Source organism: Triticum aestivum, chromosome 4D (assembly GCF_018294505.1).
Source record: "Triticum aestivum cultivar Chinese Spring chromosome 4D, IWGSC CS RefSeq v2.1, whole genome shotgun sequence".
Taxonomy (NCBI): domain Eukaryota; kingdom Viridiplantae; phylum Streptophyta; class Magnoliopsida; order Poales; family Poaceae; genus Triticum; species Triticum aestivum.
In genome coordinates this window covers 417,470,513-417,496,388 of record NC_057805.1, presented here as the reverse complement: position 1 = coordinate 417,496,388, position 25,876 = coordinate 417,470,513, and the positions used below count along the sequence as shown (strand labels likewise).

General features: G+C 45.3%; 2 protein-coding genes and 1 pseudogene across 4 annotated transcripts; all 3 read left to right on the top strand.

Moving 5' to 3' along the window:
• LOC123098273 (nuclear pore complex protein NUP133-like) overlaps window positions 1-2,665 on the top strand; it is a 14,311-nt pseudogene extending 11,646 nt beyond the window's left edge.
• A 722-nt stretch (window positions 2,666-3,387) lies between these two features.
• On the top strand, window positions 3,388-9,074 carry LOC123098272 (conserved oligomeric Golgi complex subunit 6). Its single transcript, XM_044520224.1, has 11 exons — window positions 3,388-3,756; window positions 3,858-3,910; window positions 4,219-4,366; window positions 4,495-4,602; window positions 5,064-5,131; window positions 5,553-5,676; window positions 5,784-5,930; window positions 6,095-6,355; window positions 6,435-6,719; window positions 7,530-7,673; window positions 8,374-9,074. Exons 1-11 carry the CDS (start codon window positions 3,541-3,543, stop codon window positions 8,887-8,889), a joined length of 2,070 nt encoding a protein of 689 aa, XP_044376159.1. The 5' UTR covers window positions 3,388-3,540; the 3' UTR covers window positions 8,890-9,074.
• Window positions 9,075-10,447: 1,373 nt separating this feature from the next.
• Window positions 10,448-13,545, top strand: LOC123098270 (wall-associated receptor kinase-like 14). Of its 3 annotated transcripts, none has more exons than XM_044520221.1 (2): window positions 10,448-11,640; window positions 12,820-13,276. In XM_044520221.1, the coding sequence occupies exons 1-2, from the start codon at window positions 10,875-10,877 to the stop codon at window positions 12,987-12,989; spliced, it is 936 nt and encodes a 311-aa protein (XP_044376156.1). In that variant the 5' UTR covers window positions 10,448-10,874; the 3' UTR covers window positions 12,990-13,276. The 3 variants fall into 3 exon arrangements, with proteins under 3 accessions (XP_044376156.1, XP_044376158.1, XP_044376157.1); XM_044520223.1 differs by lacking the exon at window positions 12,820-13,276 and adding an exon at window positions 13,363-13,545 and having other exon boundaries at window positions 10,452-11,640; XM_044520222.1 differs by having other exon boundaries at window positions 10,497-11,640; window positions 12,773-13,276.
• Window positions 13,546-25,876: the final 12,331 nt, after the last annotated feature.

Here is a 25,876-nt window from a genome sequence, read left to right as displayed (position 1 = left end):
CCGCGGCCAGAGACGGCTGCGCGACCGGGCGGCTCACCGGCGGAACGGCTCAGGCGCGGAGAACCGGCAGGGCGCTGGAGGCCGAGCGCGGAGGCGGAGGCGCGAGGCCAGCCGCGGCTAGAGACGGCTGCGCGACCGGGCGGCTCACCCGCAGAACGGCTCAGGCGCGGAGACCCGGCGACTCACGGCGGCTCACTTGCGGTGGAGACAAGGCCGTCCGACGGCGGGCGGGTCAAGGCGACCCCAGCAGAGGCAAAGCAGCGGCGCAGCAACGACCCGGCGGGTTGGATGCGCGAACCGGCGACGGCGGGGGCGCAGTGGGTCGATGAGCCTGATGTTGGAGGAGTCCAAGCCCGTGGATCACCCGGGTCCGGGTCGCTGACTGATTTTGTTAATAGAGATGATGGTTACTGCCCATAAAATTTCTGATCTCAATCCAGTGAACTCGAAGTTGATGCAGATCCCTCCAAAAAATTGGTCTTTTCTTTATCCAGACGCGAACTTCTCAATCCCTAAGATGAAATCCCTTCAAGGACTCAACACCACCGTGCGCGAGCCCCACGGTGGGCGCCAACTGTCGTGGAATTAACACGTCAGATGTCCTTAGTGTCAGGACTTAGTCGTGAGGCCAATGCATCTATGTGGTAGCTTGAGAGGGGTTGAGCGGAATTGAGAGACGCAACACAAGACAAGGATTTAGACAGCTTCGGGCCCCGGGAAACATCATCCGGTAACAACCCTACATGCTGTTTGAGGCTAGGTCTCATTATGATCACGGGAGAGTCGCCGGGAACCGGCTCTCGGTGTTTAGCCCTATCGATTGTTTTTCGTCCCCTCTTGGGGTGCCCTGCCCCTCCTTATATAAGTTAGAGGGGCGGGTTACATGTGGAGTCCTAGTAGGACTAGGACTAGTCTATCTTCTCTTACAAGTTAATTACAAGTCCGGGTCTTGCTTCCTCGTAAAGAAAATATTCGTCATCCCTTTCTTCTTAAGCCGGCCCATCATAAACGTGAGCCGGCCTTCTGGGCCTTGGGCCTTGTCTTCTATCTGACCCGCCGTTGAGGTTATCAGTAAGTCACCAAATACTCGCCGGGTCTCTGTGAGCCGCCAAGTTCGGCCGGGTCATACCGCATGGTATATCCCCGACATACACTCTAAAATATGTCTACATACATCCATATGTAGTTCTTATTGAAATCTCTAAAGACTTATATTTAGGAATGGAGGAAGTATGATTCTCTCCGTCATTGAAATTTGTACATGCTTAGGAATTGTAGCTGTTGCATATTCTTATGGGTGTGCTGCTTAACCTTTTATTATATGGTAAGAGTTTATTTCATCATTCTGCTGAACTTTCTGCAGCACAGGGAATTCCTGATTTTCTAGAAGATAATTTTTGTCAAGGAACAGAATGTTGCATCATTCTTTTCTATTAATTCCCGTTTCTTCTATGATATGTTTTGTTCTTTTCGTGGTAAATGGACTCCTGACATATTGCAGTTTGTAACAAGTAGGTAAGGATGTTGATTATGAAGTGAAGGTTGCACAGATAGATGCTGATATCCGGATTCTAAATCTTCAGGTGAAGTGTCTTAAACAGAAAAAGATGATGTTGTACTTCTGTTCTCTATAATTAATTATCTGCCTCCAGACTTCAGTGTTAACCGGCCATGTATTGAAGTATTCCATGTTTAGAGGCATGGCAGTACCACCAAATTTGAACTCCCACAAAGTTTTACAATGTTGTTTTATTTATCTTTGATGAAAATATATTCAAGCCATACAAAAGAGGATAACTTGCTTGATGGCATGTAGGTGGATGCCTTATCATTTCTAAGGGAAGTCAGAACGCATAGCTGACGAAATAATTTTTACCTTTTTCTTTACAGGAAGAGATTGTTCAGCATGATCCAGAATATGCACAGGGCAAACATGCAAGCAAGCTTCTTCCGCCATCAGAACTGATCGAGATGTGCATGAAGAGAGGCCGCGAGCTTTCTCTCAAAGCCTTCGAAGTATTTGCTTGGATAGGCTCCTCATTCCGAAGCTCCAACAAAGGCCTTCTAGAGGCTTGCTGGACGAACACAGCCGACCAGGATGACTGGGTCGAGCTCTCACAGGCATCAGTTTCAGAAGGCTGGAGCGACGAGGTCATCCAAGAATCTCTCCAAGGAACGGTCCTCTTCAACGCTTCGAGGCTGTGCTACAGCTCGGACGCGGAGGTGTTCGACGGCACGTTCGAGGAGGTGCTCCCCGTGAGGAAAGAGGACGTGCAAGCGAGAGGCCTGGAGGCCAAGTGCTTCTCGGTGGAGGAGGTGCTGATGCAGCACGACGCTTTTCCGGACGCCGGTAAGCTGATGATGACGGCGGTGGTCATGGGCAAGGAGCTATCCTATGCTGCCCCGGCAGATGAGCCTGTGGACATGGACTCGTGATCATGTCGGAGAGGGAGGCGTGTATGTAGGCTGGAGTTCCAAATCATCAGTGCTGTTGCTTTGTGTGGCCATGCAATCGTCGGAGTTATTTGGTTGACTGGAATAGTAGTAATTTTTACTCCGTGATGGCCATGCAATAGTAAATTTTACTCTGTGATACTGATGTCCATTGTCGGCTGTAAACCTTTGTAGAGACTGCAACATTGTCAGCTCTTGCCTTTTTCTCTTATTAGCTCGAGCTGTATTTTGAAAATTGAAACATGCGTCGGACGTGGAGTTTCTACATCAGGGCTCAAATGCTCTTGGGTGAACAGTAAATTAAAAAAAAAATCAAAATTAAAAAAAATCTTTTTTTGTGGCAAAATTTAAGGAATGTTTGGAGTGTATGCAAAACTCCCATCATGCAATCACATTGGCGAAAGGCGTGGTAAAAAACCTGAAATCGATACTCTGAAAATGTTACTTTCAAACGTATTTTGGAGCTTTGATTTTGTTTTTTTGTCACGATTTTCACCAATGTGATTTCGTGATGATATTTTGCATGCACAACAAACATTTCTTAAAGTACGCCAAAAAAAGATCAGAACTTTTTGATTTTTTTCTATTTTTTTGGTTTTACTAAGCCCGGGTGTAGAAAGGTACTTTCGACATGTGTCAATCTTTTTTCTGATACAACTTTTTTTTTTGAGAAATTCTGATACTACAACTAGCTGGCGTTTTGTTGCTTAAAATATTAATGCGCGGAGTTAGAAAATCCAAAACATTCTTGCCTTTTTTTTAGAAGAACAAAAAGATAACCTCTTTCCACTGACAGTGGTAGGAAAATGTGGGAACCAAGAATTGTGGCCCATCTGTGGGTGGTGCAAGCCCACTTACTTGCCGGGCTTCTTATGGGCTCTAAGTGAGCCTGCCTTTGAACCCAACACTGACAGACACACGGCGGCACGGCGGCACGGCGGAAGCCTCACCTCCCCCAGATCCCAGACGGTCATCACCAAACTCCTCGGCAGAAGCGAAGGGAGGAGGGGAAGATCACCTGCGAATTGAGATCGCGAACTCGGTGGCGTTGCGCGCAGCGGCGGGGCGGCGGCCAAGCGCGGCAGGATGGCGGCGGCGCTGGCGCCGGGGGTGTCCCGGAAGCTGAAGAAGGTGCTCGAGACGCGGACGGACAGCCCAGATCTGCTGGCCTCGCTGGGCGCGCTCTCCACCTTCTACGAGCACAACACCCCGCAGGCGCGCCGCAACCTCAAGTCCTCCGTCGAGCAGCGCGCGCTCGCCATCAACCGCCACTTCCTCGACGCCTCCCTCCCCGCCCAGAAGGTGCGTCCTGTTGCCGCATTGCTGCCCGCCTCTCCTCCCCACGTCGTCCGTTGGTCGATTGGTGCCTGATTGCTTGTTTTCCTTTTCTTGTTCGCGTGCAGGCGTTGGATCGCGTCGAGGGGGAAGTGCACGCGCTGGACGATTCGTGGAAGAAGTGAGTCCATTCTGGCATTCTCTTCTTCTGCTCCGCCTGCCTGGAAATGGAACCTTAGTTTATTTTCTGATATTTTTTGCGCTAGGTTCAGCTCAAACCTGTAGATTTAGGGGAATTGTCACATTGTGTGAGCACATGTTTTCACTCAATCTTTGTGAGTTTAGATGTAGAACCTGCAGTTAGTGTTTTATTACTGGTCCTAACTAAGACATTGGAGTAAATATAGATAATGCTAAGCTGTAGATGCAAAAGGTTTCTAGCAGGATCAACCGGTTTAACTTGAATGCTATTCACCACCATTGTGTTAGGATTGAAGAAGCATTGAGCAGCTGTAGTGCAAGTACAGGGGATATCATCAGTACAACGGAGAGGTTGCAACAAGAACTCGAGGTTATCACTCAGCGCCAAGAAATTGTATCATGTTTCCTGCGGGATTACCAACTTTCAAATGAAGAGGTACTACTCTCTACTTAAACGAAATCAGTTGTTCCAATGATTCTTTGGTTGCTATGGTGTGATGTCTTGCCCATCTAGTGGCACGACAATCTGTAGTATGTTTATTCACAGAACCTTATCTTTAATAGATACATGCACTGCGGGAAGAAGATATAGATGAAAAATTCTTTAAGGCACTACTGCATGTCCAAGAAATCCATTCGAACTGCAAGGTTCTGCTGCGAACACACCACCAGGTATTTTCACTTTATCCTTGAGATTTTTTCTTGCCTTAATTTTCTAGATCACGACAACATCAACATTTTCTCTTGCCAGTCTTTCAACTCAATTAGAAGAATGGATTCTCAGCTGTCTGTCATAAATAGGCTCTTCCTCGGGAAGGAAAAAAATCCTAAAAAAAAAACTGCCATATATAGCAAAAAAATCCTAAAAAAAACTGCAAACTGAATGTGCCATATATAGGGAAAAATTCCTAATAAAAACTACACAATCGTAAGGAATCTTAGTTGCTCTGTTCCTATGAAACGAATGCCATATATAGGAAAAAAAATCCTAAAAAGAACTGCAAACCGAATGAGCCCGTAAGGAGATGACCCTACACTCCACCAAGAACTAGACGCTTTGACACTGGGAACCTATTTCTAATAGCTGATTCCATAGAATATTTGTGTTAATGCCCTATTTTTTATTTATTCAGCGTGCTGGTTTGGAACTTATGGATATGATGTCCGTGTACCAAGAAGGAGCTTATGAAAGATTATGCAGGTACTGGCCATCGTTCTATAGTCATCTAATCTTTTGCTGTTCCTTTTCCTTTCACTGGATGTCGTTGTTTTTTACTCAATAATTGGAGATATATTTCCGCTCACGCACTTTTGCTTGCTTTTACTGCTACTGACAATATGGCACCTAACATTTCCTTGGGATGTTCTTTTGTTAACTTTGTAGTTCTTGTTTTATGCTCTAATTTGACCTTACCTACCGTTCCAAAGCTAGTGTTCAACGTTCATCTATACTTGACTTCATTCACTAGACAGTACTGAAAAATAAGTTCTCATGATAAGTACTGTTGAATGAACTGTTGCCGAATACCTTGCTTAAATTTGCTATTGTGCTGTGTTCTATATAACATGATCAATTGACATTTGATGTTCAAGTTTCATAATTCAAATTTCCCTGCCATCAGGTGGGTTCAAGTTGAGTGTAAAAAACTAGGTGATACTGATAATCCTGAAGTAAGTGAACTTTTGAAGAAGGCTGTTCGGTGCCTGAAGGAAAGGCCTGTTCTGTTCAAGTACTGCGCAGAAGAGGTATGTCATACCTTGTAAATAGTTATGATACCTGAGTTTACCTTCTACATAGTAAAGTTGCAGTTAATTCAAATAGTGTCTGATAGTTTAGTTATCCACATCCATAGGTTGCCAATATGAGGCATCATGCCTTATTCAGGCGGTTTATAAGTGCTCTTACTAGAGGTGGACCCGGAGGGCTCCCAAGACCAATAGAAGTGCATGCTCATGATCCTCTTCGTTATGTAGGCGATATGCTGGGATGGCTACATCAGGTGATTTCCTTGGTCTATCCTTGTTAATAGTCAGTATGCAATGAGCTAATTAATGCTTGTTAAATAAAATCCCTTCCAAATAACATGCATACATACGCATCATTCATCTGCAACATAAAGATATTCCTTTAGCCTTTCTAAACTTCTGGCTTTAATGTTTGAAGGCACTTGCATCTGAAAGAGAGCTTATAGCTGCGCTGCTTGATCCGGATGCAATAAGTGACAGTGGTCCAGCTAATCATCGTCATTCTGTAAGAGAAGGTGATTCATCCAAAGGAGAATCTGATTTCACTTTTGTTCTCGATAGAATATTTGAAGGGGCATGCCGACCGTTTAAAGTTCGAGTCGAGCAAGTTCTGCAGTCACAACCAAGTCTGATAGTTTCTTACAAACTTAGTAATACCCTGGAATTTTATGGTTACACGGTGAGTCTGAAATTCTAGTTCTGGCTATTTAGTAAAGCTAAGATTTATTCAGTTCACACATGGTCCTTTTCTATTCTAGATATCAGAACTGCTGGGTGTAGACACAGCATTGTGCAATACAATATGGTCACTTAGAGATGCAACTCAGCGGACATTCTTCAACATCCTGAAGAGCCGTGGAGAAAAGTTATTGCGATATCCTCCACTTGTCGCGGTTGACCTCTCTCCCCCACCAGCAGTGAGGGAGGGAGTTTCTCTTTTGCTTGAGCTCATAAGTACCTACAATAGCATGATGATTTCTGCCTCTGGAAAAGGGTTAAACTTTGATCCAGTCATTTCTGCAATACTGGATCCTATAATTCAGGTAAGCTTTCTGCATTCGATGTACTTTAGTTTGTACAGATGTCTAAAAAGCATGTCCGGCAAGCTGAAAATTTATTGCTCGATCTGACTAATTTTTACCCTTGGCGCAATTTTGAATTTTGATCCTATCAAGTATCCACTGAGCACTCTATATTATTATTTTTGTAATAATAGGATTTATCTTCCTATCCTCTATGTCTACAGTAATGTTATGTGACAATTCTTGAAACTAGCAGTATTTCAGTGTCTGTATTTGCCATCAAGTTATCTTCCGCTCAAGCAAGCTATCAATATTACACAATTGCTTAATATCTCCAAAGTAATTATGTGTTTTAGTTTCACTTCCAAAATATTTCATTTCATTCTAGAAGTTTTTGTGGCTGTTCCATGTGGATGTTTTTTGGGTAATCATATAGTATAAAGTAATGCTAGATTGCACCTAATATGAAGTAACAAGTGTGTACGTTTTACTCATTTTGCATCAGTACTTGTGATTTGTAGAAACTAATATATTAGTACTCCCTCTGTAAACTAATGTAAGAGTGTTCAGATCACTACTTTAGTATTCTAAACGCTCTTATATTAGTTTACGGAGGGAGTATGCAATAGTGGAGCCAGTTACTACAGATGACATGCTATCGGTGCAAAAGGCGTTCCATATCTGCTGTTCTTATCTTTTACAAGTAGTTTTGTTATTCCTTTATTGTTGTTACCACAGAATGTGACGTTATCTGCATTGTGGTTTATCGGGAGTCCTCATCTACATGTGGTACTGTTAGTGCTAATCCTGACTTCCTGACCTACTCTTCAGATGTGTGAGCAAGCTGCAGAGGCACAAAAGTCAAAAGGTGCACTTGCACGGCGTGGTAGAACTAGTTCTGAACCTATCGGAAGTAAGAGAGATTCAATCTCAGTTGATGCTATTCTATCAAAGAAATCATCTACATCTGTCCTGGTTAGTAGCATAATTCTTTTTGTTTACCATGTGCATCGTAATGTGAATCCCTTGGACCTGTGACTATTGTGGAGCAACCTTTGTACTTATGTTCTGGTCATGAACTGAACTAGTAAATTAGACAGCCTTTTTTCTTTCTGTTGCCAGTCACAACCACACACCATACAGTTATTAGACTAGTAAAATACAGATGGTACAAGTCAAGAAATTTCAAAAAGTTCACTGTAGCCGCAACAGTGAAACTGGCACCTTTGCTAGTGCAAATTGTAGAGAAAAAAGTGGAGACAACTAGCGGGGCAGAGATGGATAAGATCAAACACTTCCATTCATTTGGCGGTAACACTATTCGACATGGGAAACACTTATGATATAGTAATTGATGAACTGATCCTACATGTACCGATAGGCATGCAATTCCAATTCACATTCCTTTATACTCGCTTTATGGTCCCAGAATAAAATTATAATTGGCTTTATGAGGAGCAGCCGGTGTTTTGGATTTCATGATTGCCTTGTTCAATTTTATTTCATAACCTTTTGGGCACTGATCAGATTAAAGAAACTGTGATTTTTTATGCTTGGATCAGAAACCTTTTTGCTTTAAGCCTTTGACTGGGTAGGCTAGCTCGCTTTAGCTGCGTAAATCAACTTTTAGACATTTGCTTACATCCAAGTAATTTCAATATTATGCAATGTACAGAGTGGTGAATCTTCGTCAAAAGTTTACCTCATCAACTGCTTATCAGCTATTGAGGAACCATTGATGGATCAGGAGGTTGCTACAAGCTATGTTAAAAACCTTCGCTCTATGATCGAAACACACGCGCGTGCCTTGGTAGATAAAGAAGCTGATAGCATTCTCAGTAAATGTGGATTGTCAAGTAAGATGCCATACATAAAGAACTACAGCTCTACTGACGGCGAGGATGATGCAAGACCTCTGGCAGATGTTGTGGAGACATCACCACAAATGCTTCTGGAGTGCTTGAAGGCATTCTATGGTCTTGTGACTGGAACAGAAGGCTCCTTGCCGGAATTCGAGCAGCTGCAGGTTCCAAGGTTACGCTCAGATGCGTGCTACGGTTTGGCGAGAGCTCTAGCAGAAGCTTACGAGCTCATTTACAAGGCGGTGATGGATCCAAAGAACTGTTATCCTGACCCAAGATCGTTGGTCAAGCATTCGCCGGAGCAGATAAGAACGATACTGGAAATCTGAGGTCCACAGACCATACCTTTTGATACATGTAATGAGAGGAGATTCATGTTCAGAATCACTGTGATGTATATTACCTGCTAAAATCTGAGGTTGCAATTTCTTCCTGAAGAAATACTGAAGTGGTTACACCTTTTAGTAAACTGTTATATCATATCTCGAATACAGGTTTGCTTGTTTATAAGAAACCACATGAGTCATTGTCGGATTAATGATACCAGTGGTATACCAGAGAAGAAAAACATTCCTGTATTGAATTGTAGATTTGAAGAAACCAGATTCCAGGATTTCCGAATTCTTGCTTGTATAGGGTTGAAAGCGATGCCGGATAACTGCATCCAACTTGGCAACTAGAGTCGAGCAACTGCTAGTGGACAAGAGGCTCTCATCAGCAAATTGGCAGAAGATGTCACTGTTTTCCTTTCCGCTGTAACCTTCCGCAAAACGTCGGAATTAATTGCATCCTTACTGTGTTACTTTCAATATTACTAGTACTACACACGAGCAGTTGATTTTGATGGAACTTTGTGTGTGTGGCCCCCATATCTGATCTCTTTTTCATGCTGATTTGGCGGATGCAAGCTGTAGCTGTTGACTGCGGCGACGAGCGGAACTCGGAACTTTGGCCGGTGTGGAAAGTGGAAGCAGCCGCTAATCAGGATCCAAGGCCGTTTCTTGGGGGATAACTAATACTATCAGGGACAGGTTATCCAGGTATGGTTGAAAAGGTATTCAAGCTTGTCGGCAGTGTACATTTGTTTGTTTTCCTCTTACTTTTCTTTTGACAACATGTTTTTTCTTTTTGGCAACAGTTTTCCTCTTTACTTCGTGATCAAATTTTCTCCTCTTCGGCAGCTGAAAAATATGATGTATGTATAGTCAGTCAATCAAATCAACTAATTTAAATTATGGAGTAGCGTGGCTTGTAATAGCAGCATCAGCATCGTTGAGTACTGCACATCCCATCCATTAGCTGCTCATCCGTAGAGTAGGTTGACCTTAATTAATTAGCTCCCCGACGAACAAATTAAACAGCATTATTAAGCAGATAGTTGCATGGTTAGGTGTCTCCACCATCCTACGTGATTAGGGTGCCTCTAGCCGCCCCTAGTACGTGGTGCCACTAAACTAGCTTCTCCTAATCCTGAAATCCCTGTCAGGTCACGTCCTCTCTTAATCTAAGGCCACCAGCATACGTGCGTACTTCCATTACCCATTTCCCGGAAATGAAAACGACCAGTTGCCTTGCGTCGTCGGACCCCGGGTCGTCGTTTGGCCTGGGATTTTTCTAGTCCGTCATAACGTTCGTTGGCATGCGGCGCACGGCAAGTGGGCGCAGCGTGCCAGCGTGTGGAGAGGGTGGGACGGGCGCCGGGCGGGCTCTAGCTGGCGGCTACCCGAGGCCGAGGCCGAGGTCTCCGGTCCACGCCTGCACGGCCACGGTGGAGGGATCATCGATGGAGAATGTAACAAGCTAGCCGTGACTGTGGCTGTGGGAACGGGTGCCCGTGAGCGGCGGGCAGACGACGACGACGGCGTACGGCCCCGCATTCCCATGACGGCGAGACGAGAGGATGAAGTGTTGGAGTGATTACTTGGATTCTCTGGGGCCTAGCTATAGAGGGGAGGATAGTGATGAGCTGCGTGCCAGTGTGTTTGTGTGTGCAGTGCGGGATGGGGCAGCACAGCAGGAGCAGTAGGAGTAGGTTGGTCGTTGGTCTCGGCTTTCAATGCGGAAAATTCCACTGCAATGCAATGAACCAACAAAAATGACAGCCGACGCGGCGGGGACGCAAGCGCGCGCACCACCACAGACACCATCAAGCCATTGTGCTGCCGCGCGCGCCTTCCTTTCCTTTCCTGCGCCGCAGCTAGCAGCAAGCTTGCTTCGCTTGCTTGACTAGCTATAGGAACAAATCTAAGATGAGAGGGACGGCGCGCTCGGAGCTCGGAAGTAAGCTAAGGTAGAGAGCTAGCCAGCTGCGGAGATGCGGGGTGCGGTGCTGCTGCTGCCGCTGGTGGCCGCCGTGTTGCTGCACGCGGCGGCTGCGGCCGGCGGAGGCAACGGGAGCTGCGAGCGGAGGTGCGGGAGCATGGAGCTGCCGTACCCGTTCGGTTTCTCCGGCGGCTGCACGATACAGCTCGTCTGCGACGTCGGCGTCGACGACGTCCGCGCCGCGTGGCTCGGCGGCGCGCCGGAGCTGGGCCTGCTCGTGCGCAACGTCACGCCGCGCGCGCTCATCCTCAACCTGCAGCCCGACTGCTCTCGCTTGTTCAATGCGTCCGTCGCGGTGCTCTTCTCCGACAGCTACGCGCCCGCCTGGGGGAACACGCTCGTCGTCAGCTCCTGCAGCAGCTCCGAGGCCGCCCTCATAAAAAACTGCAGCAGCGAGCCGCCGGACCGCTACATGAAGAGAAGCACGTCCCACTGCAGCGCCAACGAGTCCATACGCTGCATCCTGCCTCGTACTCCCAGCAACACCAGCGGCCACCATTTTCTGAACAGAAGCGAGGTGCTCAGGTCAAACTGCACCGGGCTGGTGTCGGCGGTGAGCTATTCGGACGCACAGGGGCCGTCACTGCTGCTCGGCGCGCTGGAGCTGGACTGGTGGGTACCGGGGCGTTGCCGCTGTGATGCCAGAGCCAACTGCACCCAGTTCCCAGCGACAAAGACGCGGCCGGAGGCGTTCCAGTGCGAGTGCCCGGAGGGCCTCCAGGGCGACGGCTTCGTCGACGGCACCGGCTGCTGGGAAGGTCAGTGCTTCGCACCACAACGAGTATTTCTTTAATTGTTTGTTTTCATTCTCCATTTAGCGAGTCAAGTTGTGCGAGCTAGACAGACTAGCCATTACCCTACGCCTTCGCTCTCGTTGACCACGCAACTAATAATCCGCGGCGTCGGCTGCGTACCTAGAATTGTGGACCATTGGCACCTTGAAGACAGACGGGCAAGAATTGATCATATCCCTGGTTCTTTGGTTGTGTCACCCACATGTTCAATGGAACCGCGAAAGGCTCTGCCCACCGACTTCTCTGACAAAATTATCTCATGGATAAGGTGGCTCCGCCCCCTTTCTTGGCAGGGCCGGCCCATAGGCCGGGGTAACGGGGCGACCGCCCTGGGCCCCTGGGAGGTAGGGGCCCCAGCCTAGGTATAGCTAGTATATGTGTATTAGGAAAAAAATGAAGGAATCCATCGCTTCGCTACGCTACTGCACGTCTCCAGCCTCCTCGTCTCCTCCCACAAATTCGGACGCAGCTTCGGTGCCTTAAAACCCTTGCCTTTGGGTCACTAACATGTGGGCCAGCTATTTGTTGGATCCACATGTCATAGGCACAAAGGTAGGTGCCTTAAGGCACCAAAGCATAGTCCCACAAATTCTTCACCCGAAGAACAGCGCTGCCGCTCCCACGCACTTTCAGATTCGAGGCTCCGCTCCCGTGCATCCATTAATGGATACCAACAGTGCTATTCCCTTCCCCAATCCATCCTCAAGCTCCCCATCAAGTAGACATTTGAGGCATCACCGCATAGGGATGGTACGTCTCCCTCCTTCCCCTAATCAAGTACTACCTCCGTCCGAGTTTATTAGGCCCCTTTGTATTTTGGGTCCAAGTTCGACCATTTATTTAACTAAAATATATATATTATATGCTGCCCAAAGTATATTGTTGGATTTGTATTTGAAAGAGGTTTCCTACGGTATAGTTTTCGTGACATATAGTTTATATTTTATTAGTTAAATTTATGGTCAAACTTTGGCTCAAAATGAAATGGGGCCTAATAAACCCGGACGGAGGGAGTACTCTTTTGAGTCGCTGTTAAATAGCCCGACTCTCCGCCTTCGATTGCTTCATCTGACATCTCCAATTCTTCTCTTCCTAGTTCCTACTCTTCTGTTGGCCTGTTCTTCAAAGCTTCATTGGATCCAGGGATGAGAAGGGGCGAACGGGGAATGAGTGTTGCAGCCTTGGAGATCTGGGAAGCTACATCGACAATTCGACATCAAGCCATATGCCCATATTCAGCTGCTTTTGTTCCCTGTATTGACTATTTTTCTGCAATTGTTTGGGGACATGTCTTCTACTCCCTCCGTTCCTAAATATTTGTCTTTCTAGAGATTTCAACAAATGACTACATACGGAGCAAAATGAGTGAATCTACACTCTAAAACATGTCTATATACATCCATATGCGGTAGTCCATTTGAAATCTTAAAAAGACAAATATTTAGGAACGGAGGGAGTAGAAAATGTTTATCAGTGAGAAAAGGAAGTGAAAAAACTAGAGAGATGAACTGGTATGATCCCAGAAAAGTTCAATTGACAACTTTTTTAGAACCAGTAGTTCTTCGAAGAAATTAAAGTGTACAAAAGTATATTTGGCTTCTTACTTGGCTCAAAAGACTTGAAGTTATTGAATGATATTAAATTACTCAAATGTTGTGCTAAATTTGTAGAAATGTTTTCTGACAGTTATGCTAAATTAGATGACCTCTTCTCGAAATTACGAGCACGACAAATGACTTTACCAGAATCTGACGTGCCATTGCGTGCTATGGAGATTTTCGAGTTTGTTAGAGACATCGACAAGATTTTCATACTTAGAAGAGCGAGATGATGGTCTCTTTGTTGGAAATATGCCCTAGAGCCAATAATAAATGGTTATTATTATATTTCTTTGTTCATGATAATTGTCTGTTGTTCATGCTATAATTTTGTTATCCGGAAATCGTAATACATGTGTGAATATATAGACCACAACGTGTCCCTAGTAAGCCTCTAGTTGACTAGCTCGTTGATCAACCGATAGTCATGGTTTCCTGACTATGGACATTGGATGTCGTTGATAACGGGATCACATCATTAGGAGAATGATGTGATGGACAAGACCCAATCCTAAGCATAGCATAAAAGATCGTGTAGTTTCGTTTGCTAGAGCTTTTCCAATGTCAAGTATCTTTTCCTTAGACCATGAGATCGTGCAACTCCCGGATACCGTAAGAGTGCTTTGGGTGTGCCAAACGTCACAACGTAACTGGGTGACTATAAAGGTGCACTACGGGTATCTCCGAAAGTGTCTGTTGGGTTGGCACGGATCGAGACTGGGATTTGTCACTCCGTATGACGGAGAGGTATCTCTGGGCCCACTCGGTAATGCATCATCATAATGAGCTCAATGTGACTAAGGCGTTGGTCACGGGATCATGCATTGCGGTACGAGTAAAGAGACTTGCCGGTAACGAGATTGAACAAGGTATTGGGATACCGACGATCGAATCTCGGGCAAGTAACATACCGATTGACAAAGGGAATTGTATACGGGATTGATTGAATCCTCGACATCGTGGTTCATCCGATGAGATCATCGTGGAACATGTGGGAGCCAACATGGGTATCCAGATCCCGCTGTTGGTTATTGACCGGAGAGGCGTCTCGGTCATGTCTGCATGTCTCCCGAACCCGTAGGGTCTACACACTTAAGGTTCGGTAACGCTAGGGTTGTAGAGATATGTGTATGCGGAAACCCGAAAGTTGTTCGGAGTCCCGGATGAGATCCCGGACGTCACGAGGAGTTCCGGAATGGTCCGGAGGTGAAGAATTATATATAGGAAGTCAAGTTTCGGCCACCGGGAAAGTTTCGGGGGTTACCGGTATTGTACCGGGACCACCGGAAGAGTCCCGGGGGTCCACCGGGTGGGGCCACCTATCCCAGAGGGCCCCGTGGGCTGAAGTGGGAAGGGAACTAGCCCCTAGTGGGCTGGGCGCCCCCCATGGGCCTCCCCCCTGCGCCTAGGGTTGGAAACCCTAGGGTGGGGGGCGCCCCACTTGCCTTGGGGGGCATGGCACCCCCCTTGGCCGCCGCCCCCCACCCTAGATGGGTTTGGCCGGCGCCCCCCCCCCTCCCAGGGGGCCTATATAAAGGGGGGAGGGAGGGCAGCAATATCTCAGCCTTGGGCGCCTCCCTCCTCCCCTGCAACACCTCTCTCTCTCGTAGAAGCTCGGCGAAGCCCTGCCGGCATCCCGCTACATCCACGACCACGCCGTCGTGCTGCTGGATCTCCATCAACCTCTCCTTCCCCCTTGCTGGATCAAGAAGGAGACGTCGCTGTATCGTACGTGTGTTGAACACGGAGGTGCCGTCCGTTCGGCACTCGCTCATCGGTGATTTGAATCACGGCGAGTACGACTCCGTCATCCATGTTCATTGGAACGCTTCCGCTCGCGATCTACAAGGGTATGTAGATGCACTCCCTTCCCCTCGTTGCTAGTATACTCCATAGATGCATCTTGGTGAGCGTAGGAAAATTTTCAAATTATGCTACGATTCCCAACGGTGGCATCATGAGCCAGGCCTATGCGTAGTTACTATGCACGAGTAGAACACAAAGAAGTTGTGGGCGTTGATGTTGCCAATTCTTCTTGCCGCTAGTAGTCGTTTCTTGTTTCGGCGGCATTGTAGGATGAAGCGGCCCGGACCGACCTTACACGTACGCTTACGTGAGACAGGTTCCACCGACTGACATGCACTAGATGCATAAGGTGGCTAGCGGGTGTCTGTCTCTCCTACTTTAGTCGGAACGGATTCGATGAAAAGGGTCCTTATGAAGGGTAAATAGAAATTGGCAAATCACGTTGTGGTCATACGTAGGTAAGAAACGTTCTTGCTAGAAACCTACAAACCACGTAAAAACTTGCAACAACTATTAGAGGACGTCTAACTTGTTTTTGCAGCAAGTGCTATGTGATGTGATATGGCCAAAAGATGTGATGAATGATATATGTGATGTATGAGATTGATCATATTCTTGTAATAGGAATCACGACTTGCATGTCGATGAGTATGACAACCGGCAGGAGCCATAGGAGTTGTCTTTATTATTTTGCATGACCTGCGTGTCATTGAATAAACGCCATGTAAATTACTTTACTTTGTTGCTAAACGCGTTAGCCATAGAAGTAGAAGTAATCGTTGGCGTGGCGACTTCATGAAGACACGATGATGGAGATCATGGTGTCATGCCGGTGACGAAGATGATCATGGTGCCCCGAAGATGGAGATCAAAGGAGCATGATGATATTGGCCATATCATGTTACTATTTGATTGCATGTGATGTTTATCATGTTTTTGCATCTTATTTGCTTAGAACGACGGTAGTAAGTAAGATGATCCCTTATGATAATTTCAAGAAAGTGTTCACCCTAACTGTGCACCGTTGCGAAGGTTCGTTGTTTCGAAGCACCACGTGATGATCGGGTGTGATAGATTCTAACGTTCGAATACAACGGGTGTTGACGAGCCTAGCATGTACAGACATGGCCTCGGAACACACGCAATACACTTAGGTTGACTTGACGAGCCTAGCATGTACAGACATGGCCTCGGAACACACGCAATACACTTAGGTTGACTTGACGAGCCTAGCATGTACAGACATGGCCTCGGAACACAGAGGACCGAAAGGTCGAGCATGAGTCGTATAGAAGATACGATCAACATGGAGATGTTCACCGATCTTGACTAGTCCGTCTCACGTGATGATCGGACACGGCCGAGTTAACTCGGATCATGTTTCACTTAGATGACTAGAGGGATGTCTATCTGAGTGGGAGTTCATTGAGTAATTTGATTAAATGAACTTAATTATCATGAACTTAGTCTAAAATCTTTACACTATGTCTTGTAGATCAAATGGCCAACGTTGTCCTCAATTTCAACGCGTTCCTAGAGAAAACCAAGCTGAAAGATGATGGCAGCAACTATACGGACTGGGTCCGGAACCTGAGGATCATCCTCATAGTAGCCAAGAAAGATTATGTCTTAGAAGCACCGCTAGGTGATGCACCAATCCCAGAGAACCAAGACGTTATGAACGCTTGGCAGCAGCGTGCTGATGATTACTCCCTCGTTCAGTGCGGCATGCTTTACAGCTTAGAACCGGGTCTCCAAAAGCGTTTTGAGAAACATGGAGCATATGAGATGTTCGAGGAGCTGAAATTGGTTTTCCAAGCTCATGCCCGGGTCAAGAGATATGAAGTCTCCGACAAGTTCTTCGGCTGTAAAATGGAGGAAAATAGTTCTGTAAGTGAGCATATACTCAGAATGTCTGGGTTGCACAACCGCTTGACTCAGCTGGGAGTTAATCTCCCGGATGACGCGGTCATTGACAGAATCCTCCAGTCGCTTCCACCAAGCTACAAGAGCTTTGTGATGAACTTCAATATGCAGGGGATGGAAAAGACCATTCCTGAGATATATTCAATGCTGAAATCAGCGGAGGTGGAGATCAGAAAAGAACATCAAGTGTTGATGGTGAATAAAACCACTAAGTTCAAGAAGGGCAAGGGTAAGAAGAACTTCAAGAAGGACGGCAAGGGAGTTGCCGCGCCCGGTAAGCCAGTTGCCAGGAAGAAGCCAAGGAATGGACCCAAGCCCGAGACTGAGTGCTTTTATTGCAAGGGAAGTGGTCACTGGAAGCGGAACTGCCCCAAATACTTAGCGGACAAGAAGGCCGGCAACACCAAAGGTATATGTGATATACATGTAATTGATGTGTACCTTACCAGTACTCGTAGTAGCTCCTGGGTATTTGATACCGGTGTGGTTGCTCATATTTGTAACTCAAAACAGGAACTACGAAATAAACGGAGACTGGCGAAGGACGAGGTGACGATGCGCGTTGGGAATGGTTCCAAGGTCGATGTGATCGCCGTCGGCACGCTACCTCTGCATCTACCCACGGGATTAGTTTTAAACCTCAATAATTGTTATTTAGTGCCAGCTTTGAGCATGAACATTGTATCTGGATCTCGTTTAATTCGAGATGGCTACTCATTTAAATCCGAGAATAATGGTTGTTCTATTTATTTGAGAGATATGTTTTATGGTCATGCCCCGCTGGTCAATGGTTTATTTTTGATGAATCTCGGACGTGATGTTACACATATTCATAGTGTGAATACCAAAAGATGTAAAGTTGATAACGATAGTCCCACATACTTGTGGCACTGCCGCCTTGGTCACATTGGTGTCAAGCGCATGAAGAAGCTCCATGCAGATGGACTTTTGGAGTCTCTTGATTACGAATCATTTGACACGTGCGAACCATGCCTCATGGGTAAGATGACCAAGACTCCGTTCTCCGGAACAATGGAGCGAGCAACCAACTTATTGGAAATCATACATACCGATGTGTGCGGTCCAATGAGTGTTGAGGCTCGCGGAGGATATCGTTATGTTCTCACTCTCACTGATGATTTAAGTAGATATGGGTATGTCTACCTAATGAAACACAAGTCTGAAACCTTTGAAAAGTTCAAGGAATTTCAGAGTGAAGTTGAGAATCAACGTGACAGGAAAATAAAATTCTTACGATCAGATCGTGGTGGAGAATACTTAAGTCACGAATTTGGTACACACTTAAGGAAATGTGGAATAGTTTCACAACTCACGCCGCCTGGAACACCTCAGAGAAACGGTGTGTCCGAACGTCGTAATCGCACTCTATTGGATATGGTGCGATCTATGATGTCTCTTACCGATTTACCGCTCTCATTTTGGAGCTATGCTTTAGAGACTACCGCATTCACTTTAAATAGGGCTCCGTCGAAATCCGTTGAGACGACACCGTATGAATTATGGTTTGGGAAGAAACCTAAGCTGTCGTTTCTAAAAGTTTGGGGATGCGATGCTTATGTCAAGAAACTTCAACCTGAAAAGCTCGAACCCAAGTCGGAAAAATGCGTCTTCATAGGATACCCTAAGGAAACCATTGGGTATACCTTCTACCTCAGATCCGAAGGCAAGATCTTCGTTGCCAAGAACGGGTCCTTTCTGGAGAAGGAGTTTCTCTCGAAAGAATTGAGTGGGAGGAAAGTGGAACTTGATGAGGTGATAGTCACCCCTTCCGAACCGGAAAGTAGCGCAGCGCGGGAAGATGTTCCTGTGGTGCCTACACCGACTGGGGAGGAAGTTAATGATGATGATCATGAAGCTTCGGATCAAGTTACTACTAAACTTCGTAGGTCCACAAGGACACGTTCCGCACCAGAGTGGTACGGCAACCCTGTCCTGGAAATCATGTTGTTAGACAACGGTGAACCTTCGAACTATGAAGAAGCGATGGCGGGCCCGGATTCCGACAAATGGCTAGAAGCCATGAAATCCGAGATAGGATCCATGTATGAAAACGAAGTATGGACTTTGACTGACTTGCCCGATGATCGGCGAGCCATAGAAAACAAATGGATCTTTAAGAAGAAGACGGACGCGGATGGTAATGTGACCATCTACAAAGCTCAACTTGTCGCTAAGGGTTATCGACAAGTTCAAGGGGTTGACTACGATGTGACTTTCTCACCCGTAGCGAAGCTGAAGTCCGTCCGAATCATGTTAGCAATTGCCGCATACTATGATTATGAGATATGGCAGATGGACGTCAAAACGGCATTCCTTAACGGCTTCCTTAAGGAAGAGTTGTATATGATGCAGCCGGAAGGTTTTGTCGATCCTAAGAATGCTAACAAAGTATGCAAGCTCCAGCGCTCAATCTATGGGCTGGTGCAAGCATCTCGGAGTTGGAACATTCGCTTTGATGAGATGATCAAAGCGTTTGGGTTTACACAGACTTATGAAGAAGCCTGTGTTTACAAGAAAGTGAGTGGGAGCTCTGTAGCATTTATCATATTATATGTGGATGACATACTATTGATGGGAAATGATATAGAATTCTTGGAAAGTATAAAGGCCTATTTGAATAAGTGTTTTTCAATGAAGGACCTTGGAGAAGCTGCTTATATATTGGGCATCAAGATCTATAGAGATAGATCAAGACGCCTCATTGGTCTTTCACAGAGTACATACCTTGACAAGATATTGAAGAAGTTCAATATGGATCAGTCCAAGAAGGGGTTCTTGCCTGTATTGCAAGGTGTGCAATTGAGCACGGCTCAATGCCCGACCACGACAGAAGATAGAGAAAAGATGAGTGTCATCCCCTATGCCTCGGCCATAGGGTCTATTATGTATGCCATGCTGTGTACCAGACCTGATGTAAACCTTGCCGTAAGTTTGGTAGGAAGGTACCAAAGTAATCCCGGCATGGAACACTGGACAGCGGTCAAGAATATCCTGAAGTACCTGAAGAGGACTAAGGATATGTTTCTCGTTTATGGAGGTGACGAAGAGCTCGTCGTAAAGGGTTACGTCGACGCTAGCTTCGACACAGATCTGGATGACTCGAAGTCACAAACCGGATACGTGTATATTTTGAATGGAGGAGCAGTAAGTTGGTGCAGTTGCAAGGAAAGCGTCGTGGCGGGATCTACATGTGAAGCGGAGTACATGGCAGCCTCGGAGGCAGCACAGGAAGCAGTCTGGATGAAGGAGTTCATTACCGACCTAGGGGTGATTCCCAATGCGTCGGGCCCGATGACTCTCTTCTGTGACAACACTGGAGCTATTGCCCTTGCGAAGGAGCCCAGGTTTCACAGGAAGACCAGGCATATCAAGCATCGCTTCAACTCCATTCGTGAAAGTGTTCAAAATGGAGACATAGATATTTGTAAAGTACATACGGACCTGAATGTAGCAGATCCGTTGACTAAACCTCTCCCTAGAGCAAAACATGATCAACACCAGGACGCAATGGGTGTTCGATTCATCACAATGTAACTAGATTATTGACTCTAGTGCAAGTGGGAGACTGTTGGAAATATGCCCTAGAGCCAATAATAAATGGTTATTATTATATTTCTTTGTTCATGATAATTGTCTGTTGTTCATGCTATAATTTTGTTATCCGGAAATCGTAATACATGTGTGAATATATAGACCACAACGTGTCCCTAGTAAGCCTCTAGTTGACTAGCTCGTTGATCAACCGATAGTCATGGTTTCCTGACTATGGACATTGGATGTCGTTGATAACGGGATCACATCATTAGGAGAATGATGTGATGGACAAGACCCAATCCTAAGCATAGCATAAAAGATCGTGTAGTTTCGTTTGCTAGAGCTTTTCCAATGTCAAGTATCTTTTCCTTAGACCATGAGATCGTGCAACTCCCGGATACCGTAAGAGTGCTTTGGGTGTGCCAAACGTCACAACGTAACTGGGTGACTATAAAGGTGCACTACGGGTATCTCCGAAAGTGTCTGTTGGGTTGGCACGGATCGAGACTGGGATTTGTCACTCCGTATGACGGAGAGGTATCTCTGGGCCCACTCGGTAATGCATCATCATAATGAGCTCAATGTGACTAAGGCGTTGGTCACGGGATCATGCATTGCGGTACGAGTAAAGAGACTTGCCGGTAACGAGATTGAACAAGGTATTGGGATACCGACGATCGAATCTCGGGCAAGTAACATACCGATTGACAAAGGGAATTGTATACGGGATTGATTGAATCCTCGACATCGTGGTTCATCCGATGAGATCATCGTGGAACATGTGGGAGCCAACATGGGTATCCAGATCCCGCTGTTGGTTATTGACCGGAGAGGCGTCTCGGTCATGTCTGCATGTCTCCCGAACCCGTAGGGTCTACACACTTAAGGTTCGGTAACGCTAGGGTTGTAGAGATATGTGTATGCGGAAACCCGAAAGTTGTTCGGAGTCCCGGATGAGATCCCGGACGTCACGAGGAGTTCCGGAATGGTCCGGAGGTGAAGAATTATATATAGGAAGTCAAGTTTCGGCCACCGGGAAAGTTTCGGGGGTTACCGGTATTGTACCGGGACCACCGGAAGAGTCCCGGGGGTCCACCGGGTGGGGCCACCTATCCCGGAGGGCCCCGTGGGCTGAAGTGGGAAGGGAACCAGCCCCTAGTGGGCTGGGCGCCCCCCATGGGCCTCCCCCCTGCGCCTAGGGTTGGAAACCCTAGGGTGGGGGGCGCCCCACTTGCCTTGGGGGGCAAGGCACCCCCCTTGGCCGCCGCCCCCCACCCTAGATGGGTTTGGCTGGCGCCCCCCCCCCTCCCAGGGGGCCTATATAAAGGGAGGGAGGGAGGGCAGCAATATCTCAGCCTTGGGCGCCTCCCTCCTCCCCTGCAACACCTCTCTCTCTCGTAGAAGCTCGGCGAAGCCCTGCCGGCATCCCGCTACATCCACCACCACGCCGTCGTGCTGCTGGATCTCCATCAACCTCTCCTTCCCCCTTGCTGGATCAAGAAGGAGACGTCGCTGTATCGTACGTGTGTTGAACACGGAGGTGCCGTCCGTTCGGCACTCGCTCATCGGTGATTTGAATCACGGCGAGTACGACTCCGTCATCCATGTTCATTGGAACGCTTCCGCTCGCGATCTACAAGGGTATGTAGATGCACTCCCTTCCCCTCGTTGCTAGTATACTCCATAGATGCATCTTGGTGAGCGTAGGAAAATTTTCAAATTATGCTACGATTCCCAACACTCTTTGTGGCACTTAGAAGAGTGATCTTTTGTAGAACTATAATTTTTTTTGATACTATTATGATCTAGTTCTCTGGACCGTTACAAATAAATAATTCGTGGCATGTACTTTTTAGTTCAAAGACCATCATATGCTATGTACTGAATTGCTTTTGAAATACAATATATTCTGATTTTTTATTTGTCCACAAGGGCCTCGTTTTGTCATCTTGCCCCGGGGCCCGAATATGTATGGACCGGCCCTGTTTCTTGGTAGCCATTACGTTTCACACTGTCGATTAAAACACACAATGCTGAATTCCCTCACGTTTCTCCCGACCCGGCGACGTGTTAGGCATCACAAATGGCACGGGGCCCTCGTGGTGTGCTTGTTCGAAAGGAGGATAACCTTCGGCCTCTGCATGGAGAGCAGCAGCAGGAATCATCACTTTTGAGTGTTTAGATGGTGTCTTTTTTGTTGCGTCTTATTGCATTGTCAACACGTGCGATTGCACTCGTTTCTCGGTTAATTTTTAGGAAATGATTGATCGAATCGACCATCGGTTGGCTCTACCCCGGTTGTAGCACCTCCCCCCCCCTCTGTGTACTCTCTCGAGGGGTACTCCTCTTTCAGTTCCTTCTCTCCCATCATGTGCTCCTCTTTCTTTCTCAATCCAGAATCTAGATCTACTCTTCCTCTCTCCTGGTCCGGCGTCGTTATCTCCTCCCAGCGCCTCTATCACCGACAATGCATTTCCTTCTAGGTTTTCCTCCGCTCGAGTGCCTCTAGCACTTCATGGATGACCACATTGCGACTTTGCAGCACCAACGTTGGGAAGGCATTGTGAGTATGGGGAGTGGGTACCGGGTTGTGTGACTTAGCTCTCGGGGCTCCGACGATCTAGGATCTATGAAGGGTGGTGTCTCCATTGTTGATTGGGAGGGGTTAGTGAATCAGAGATTTTATTATGTTGCCTAGATTGTTTCGACATGCACGCAAGCACATATGTTGTTTGTTGCACACGCACCTTCATCTTGACAAAGGAACAAATTGTTTTGATGTTGCAAATGTGTTCCTTTGTTGTTGTATGTGTTGTTCACATATGTTGCTTATGTTAGTCTTTTTATATATTGTGAGTATGGTAGCAAATTTTCAGAGTTTTTTTTTCAACAAATGGAGATTTTTGCATACATATAATTTTTGCTATGTGGCGTGTTTGAAATGCTGCAATATTCTCGAATGAGTTTTTACGAGTTTGGTGGTAAACGCTGCAATAATGTTGCGTATGGGTATGATCTGTATTCCTAGATTTTCCACTTAAAGTAGGATGGTGGAGGAGGAGATCGATCGGGTCAAATATAACCCGACCGAGGCCTAGCATTAGCCATTCTTTTTGTTTTGAATGAAAATAATCATCTTGCATTTCATACTGTAAAAATCATGCATCACTGAATTTTCTCAGGAGGTTCTCACGTGCAATACGAAATGTGGTGGAATACAGACATTGAATTTGGTAAAAAAAATCTTTGCAAAATATTAATCTTTGTTAACCAGCAAGTATCTATTGATAGCCGAGTTAACTTTTGATCACTGAATAAAATTGCGTGAAGTGTAACGTCATCTGATATTTGAGATCTGCCGGCGAGAGTAAATGAGTAGTTAACTAGCTCGTTGGCAGGCCCTTGGCCTTGGAATATTCTTTTTTTGCATGCATGTCAATGTAACGTTATGAAACGAGTTCTTCAAATTGGCGCTTAAATTATATTAAAATTGCTAAATATTGTGTGAAGTCAAACTCTTGATATTATTGCTACTCCCTTTTTTCCCTCTTCTCGTCAATCTTACATCTGTGTGTCCAATGGTTACAGTTTCCAAGTCCAAGTGCGACCGCTCGAATTACCTATCAAGAGATTGTGGCAAGATCATCCTCGTTGGTCTTATCATGGCAGGTAATTTGCTCATGCATCTTATAAGCTGATACAAAAGTTATGAAAGCTGCATCATTTATTTTTTAGATTGTTTTTTTGCACTGCCACAGTACCATCCTCGGAAAGTCTCACCAATTGAAAGTTTAGAACTGACCAAGACTGCAATAAGAAAAAAAAGCTCAATCGTAGCTACTAAAAAGAAAAGTTGTGCCGGTGGCTACCATCGTGCAAAACAAATGTCACCCACTCACATATTTTGTGCATGTTTTCAATGGGACCTTCTATTTCACGCACAGGTCGCTGGGTAGCGAACGAGCCCGCACCATCTGTTATTTTTGTTTCTTTTTGTTATTTTCTGCTTTTTTTTGATTCAATAATTTTTTTGGGGGGTTTAAAACAGTTCTGAATTTCAAACAATGGTCGGTATTAAAAATTTGAATATCAAAAGATGTTTCACAAATTCTAACAGATGTTCAGGATTTTGAATAAATTATTGTGGATTAACAAATGATCATGATTATTTTAAATATACAAAAAAATAAAAAAAAAAAGTGCAAAATGTTTGTGAATTTAAAAAATGTTCACAATCACATAGATTTTTTACGAATTCAATTTATTTTTATGATTTAAAACAATGTTAACGATTTCAAAACATGTTCCCAAAAATAGAATAGATGATCGAAAAATGAACAAGAAAAATGAAAAAAATAAAGAGAAAATGAACATGTAAAAATAAAAAAAGAAACGCAAAAACATAAAAGAAAAAAAGGGAAAATAAAAAAGCGTAAAAAAGAAAAACCGGGCCGGGAAGGTTTTATAACCTTGAACCTTCCCCAAAACGGCCCGCCTCGCTCCGACGCGCGGCCTTGGGCAGGCGCAGGTGCGAGACGGAACTCCCCTGTGTTTTTTTCGTTTCCTTTTGTTTGTTTTTTGCTTGTTTAGGAAAGTTTGGGATTTGAAAAAAATAGAGTTTCAAAAAATGTCACTAATGCAAAAATATGTGCTTCAATTCAGAAAAATATTCACAGTTTCTGGAACAATGAACATTTTTTGAATTTGACTGGACATTTTTTGTTTTTTGTAAAACAAATTGAATTTTGGATGAACATTTTTTATTTTGATGTACAAAATTTGAATTTTGTATGAACATTTTTTGTATTTTTTTGTATTTGATGATTAAATTTTAAATTCAATGAAGACTTTTCGGTATTGATGAGCAACTTTATTTTAGTGTTTTTGTTTTAAATTAATCAACAATTTTTGAATTTGAACAACATTTTTGAATATGATGAACATTTTTATAAAACTCTTTTGAACTTGATGAACCTTTTTTTGATTTCGATGAACAAATTTTGAATTTGAAAAACTATTCAATCTTTTAAAATATATTTGTAAAAGATGTTCCCAGATTTCAGAAAATGTTTGTGAATGTGGAAAGAAAAAAAATGAAAATTTAAAGTAGAAAAAAATGGAAAAGGAGATAACAACGAAATAATAAAAAGAAAAACTGGTTTGGAAAGTTTCTAGAACCTACCTAAAACTGGAAATAGGTAGCTGAGCCGGCTCAAACCTACGCATTTTTCGTTGGGAATTCCCGTCTTCCTTCGATTCCTTATGCGGGATATCCAATCAATGAGAATTCAGGTTAAAGAGGGTCTTTATCTTCG

Coding starts and splice junctions, on each gene's coding strand:
- LOC123098272 (XM_044520224.1), top strand. CDS start 3,541: ATGGCGGCGGCGCTGGCGCCGGGGGTGTCCCGGAAGCTGAAGAAGGTG. Junction 5,132..5,552: donor GCTTATGAAAGATTATGCAG/GTACTGGCCATC, acceptor CCCTGCCATCAG/GTGGGTTCAAGTTGAGTGTA. Junction 6,720..7,529: donor TACTGGATCCTATAATTCAG/GTAAGCTTTCTG, acceptor CCTACTCTTCAG/ATGTGTGAGCAAGCTGCAGA.
- LOC123098270 (XM_044520221.1), top strand. CDS start 10,875: ATGCGGGGTGCGGTGCTGCTGCTGCCGCTGGTGGCCGCCGTGTTGCTG. Junction 11,641..12,819: donor CGGCACCGGCTGCTGGGAAG/GTCAGTGCTTCG, acceptor CATTGGATCCAG/GGATGAGAAGGGGCGAACGG.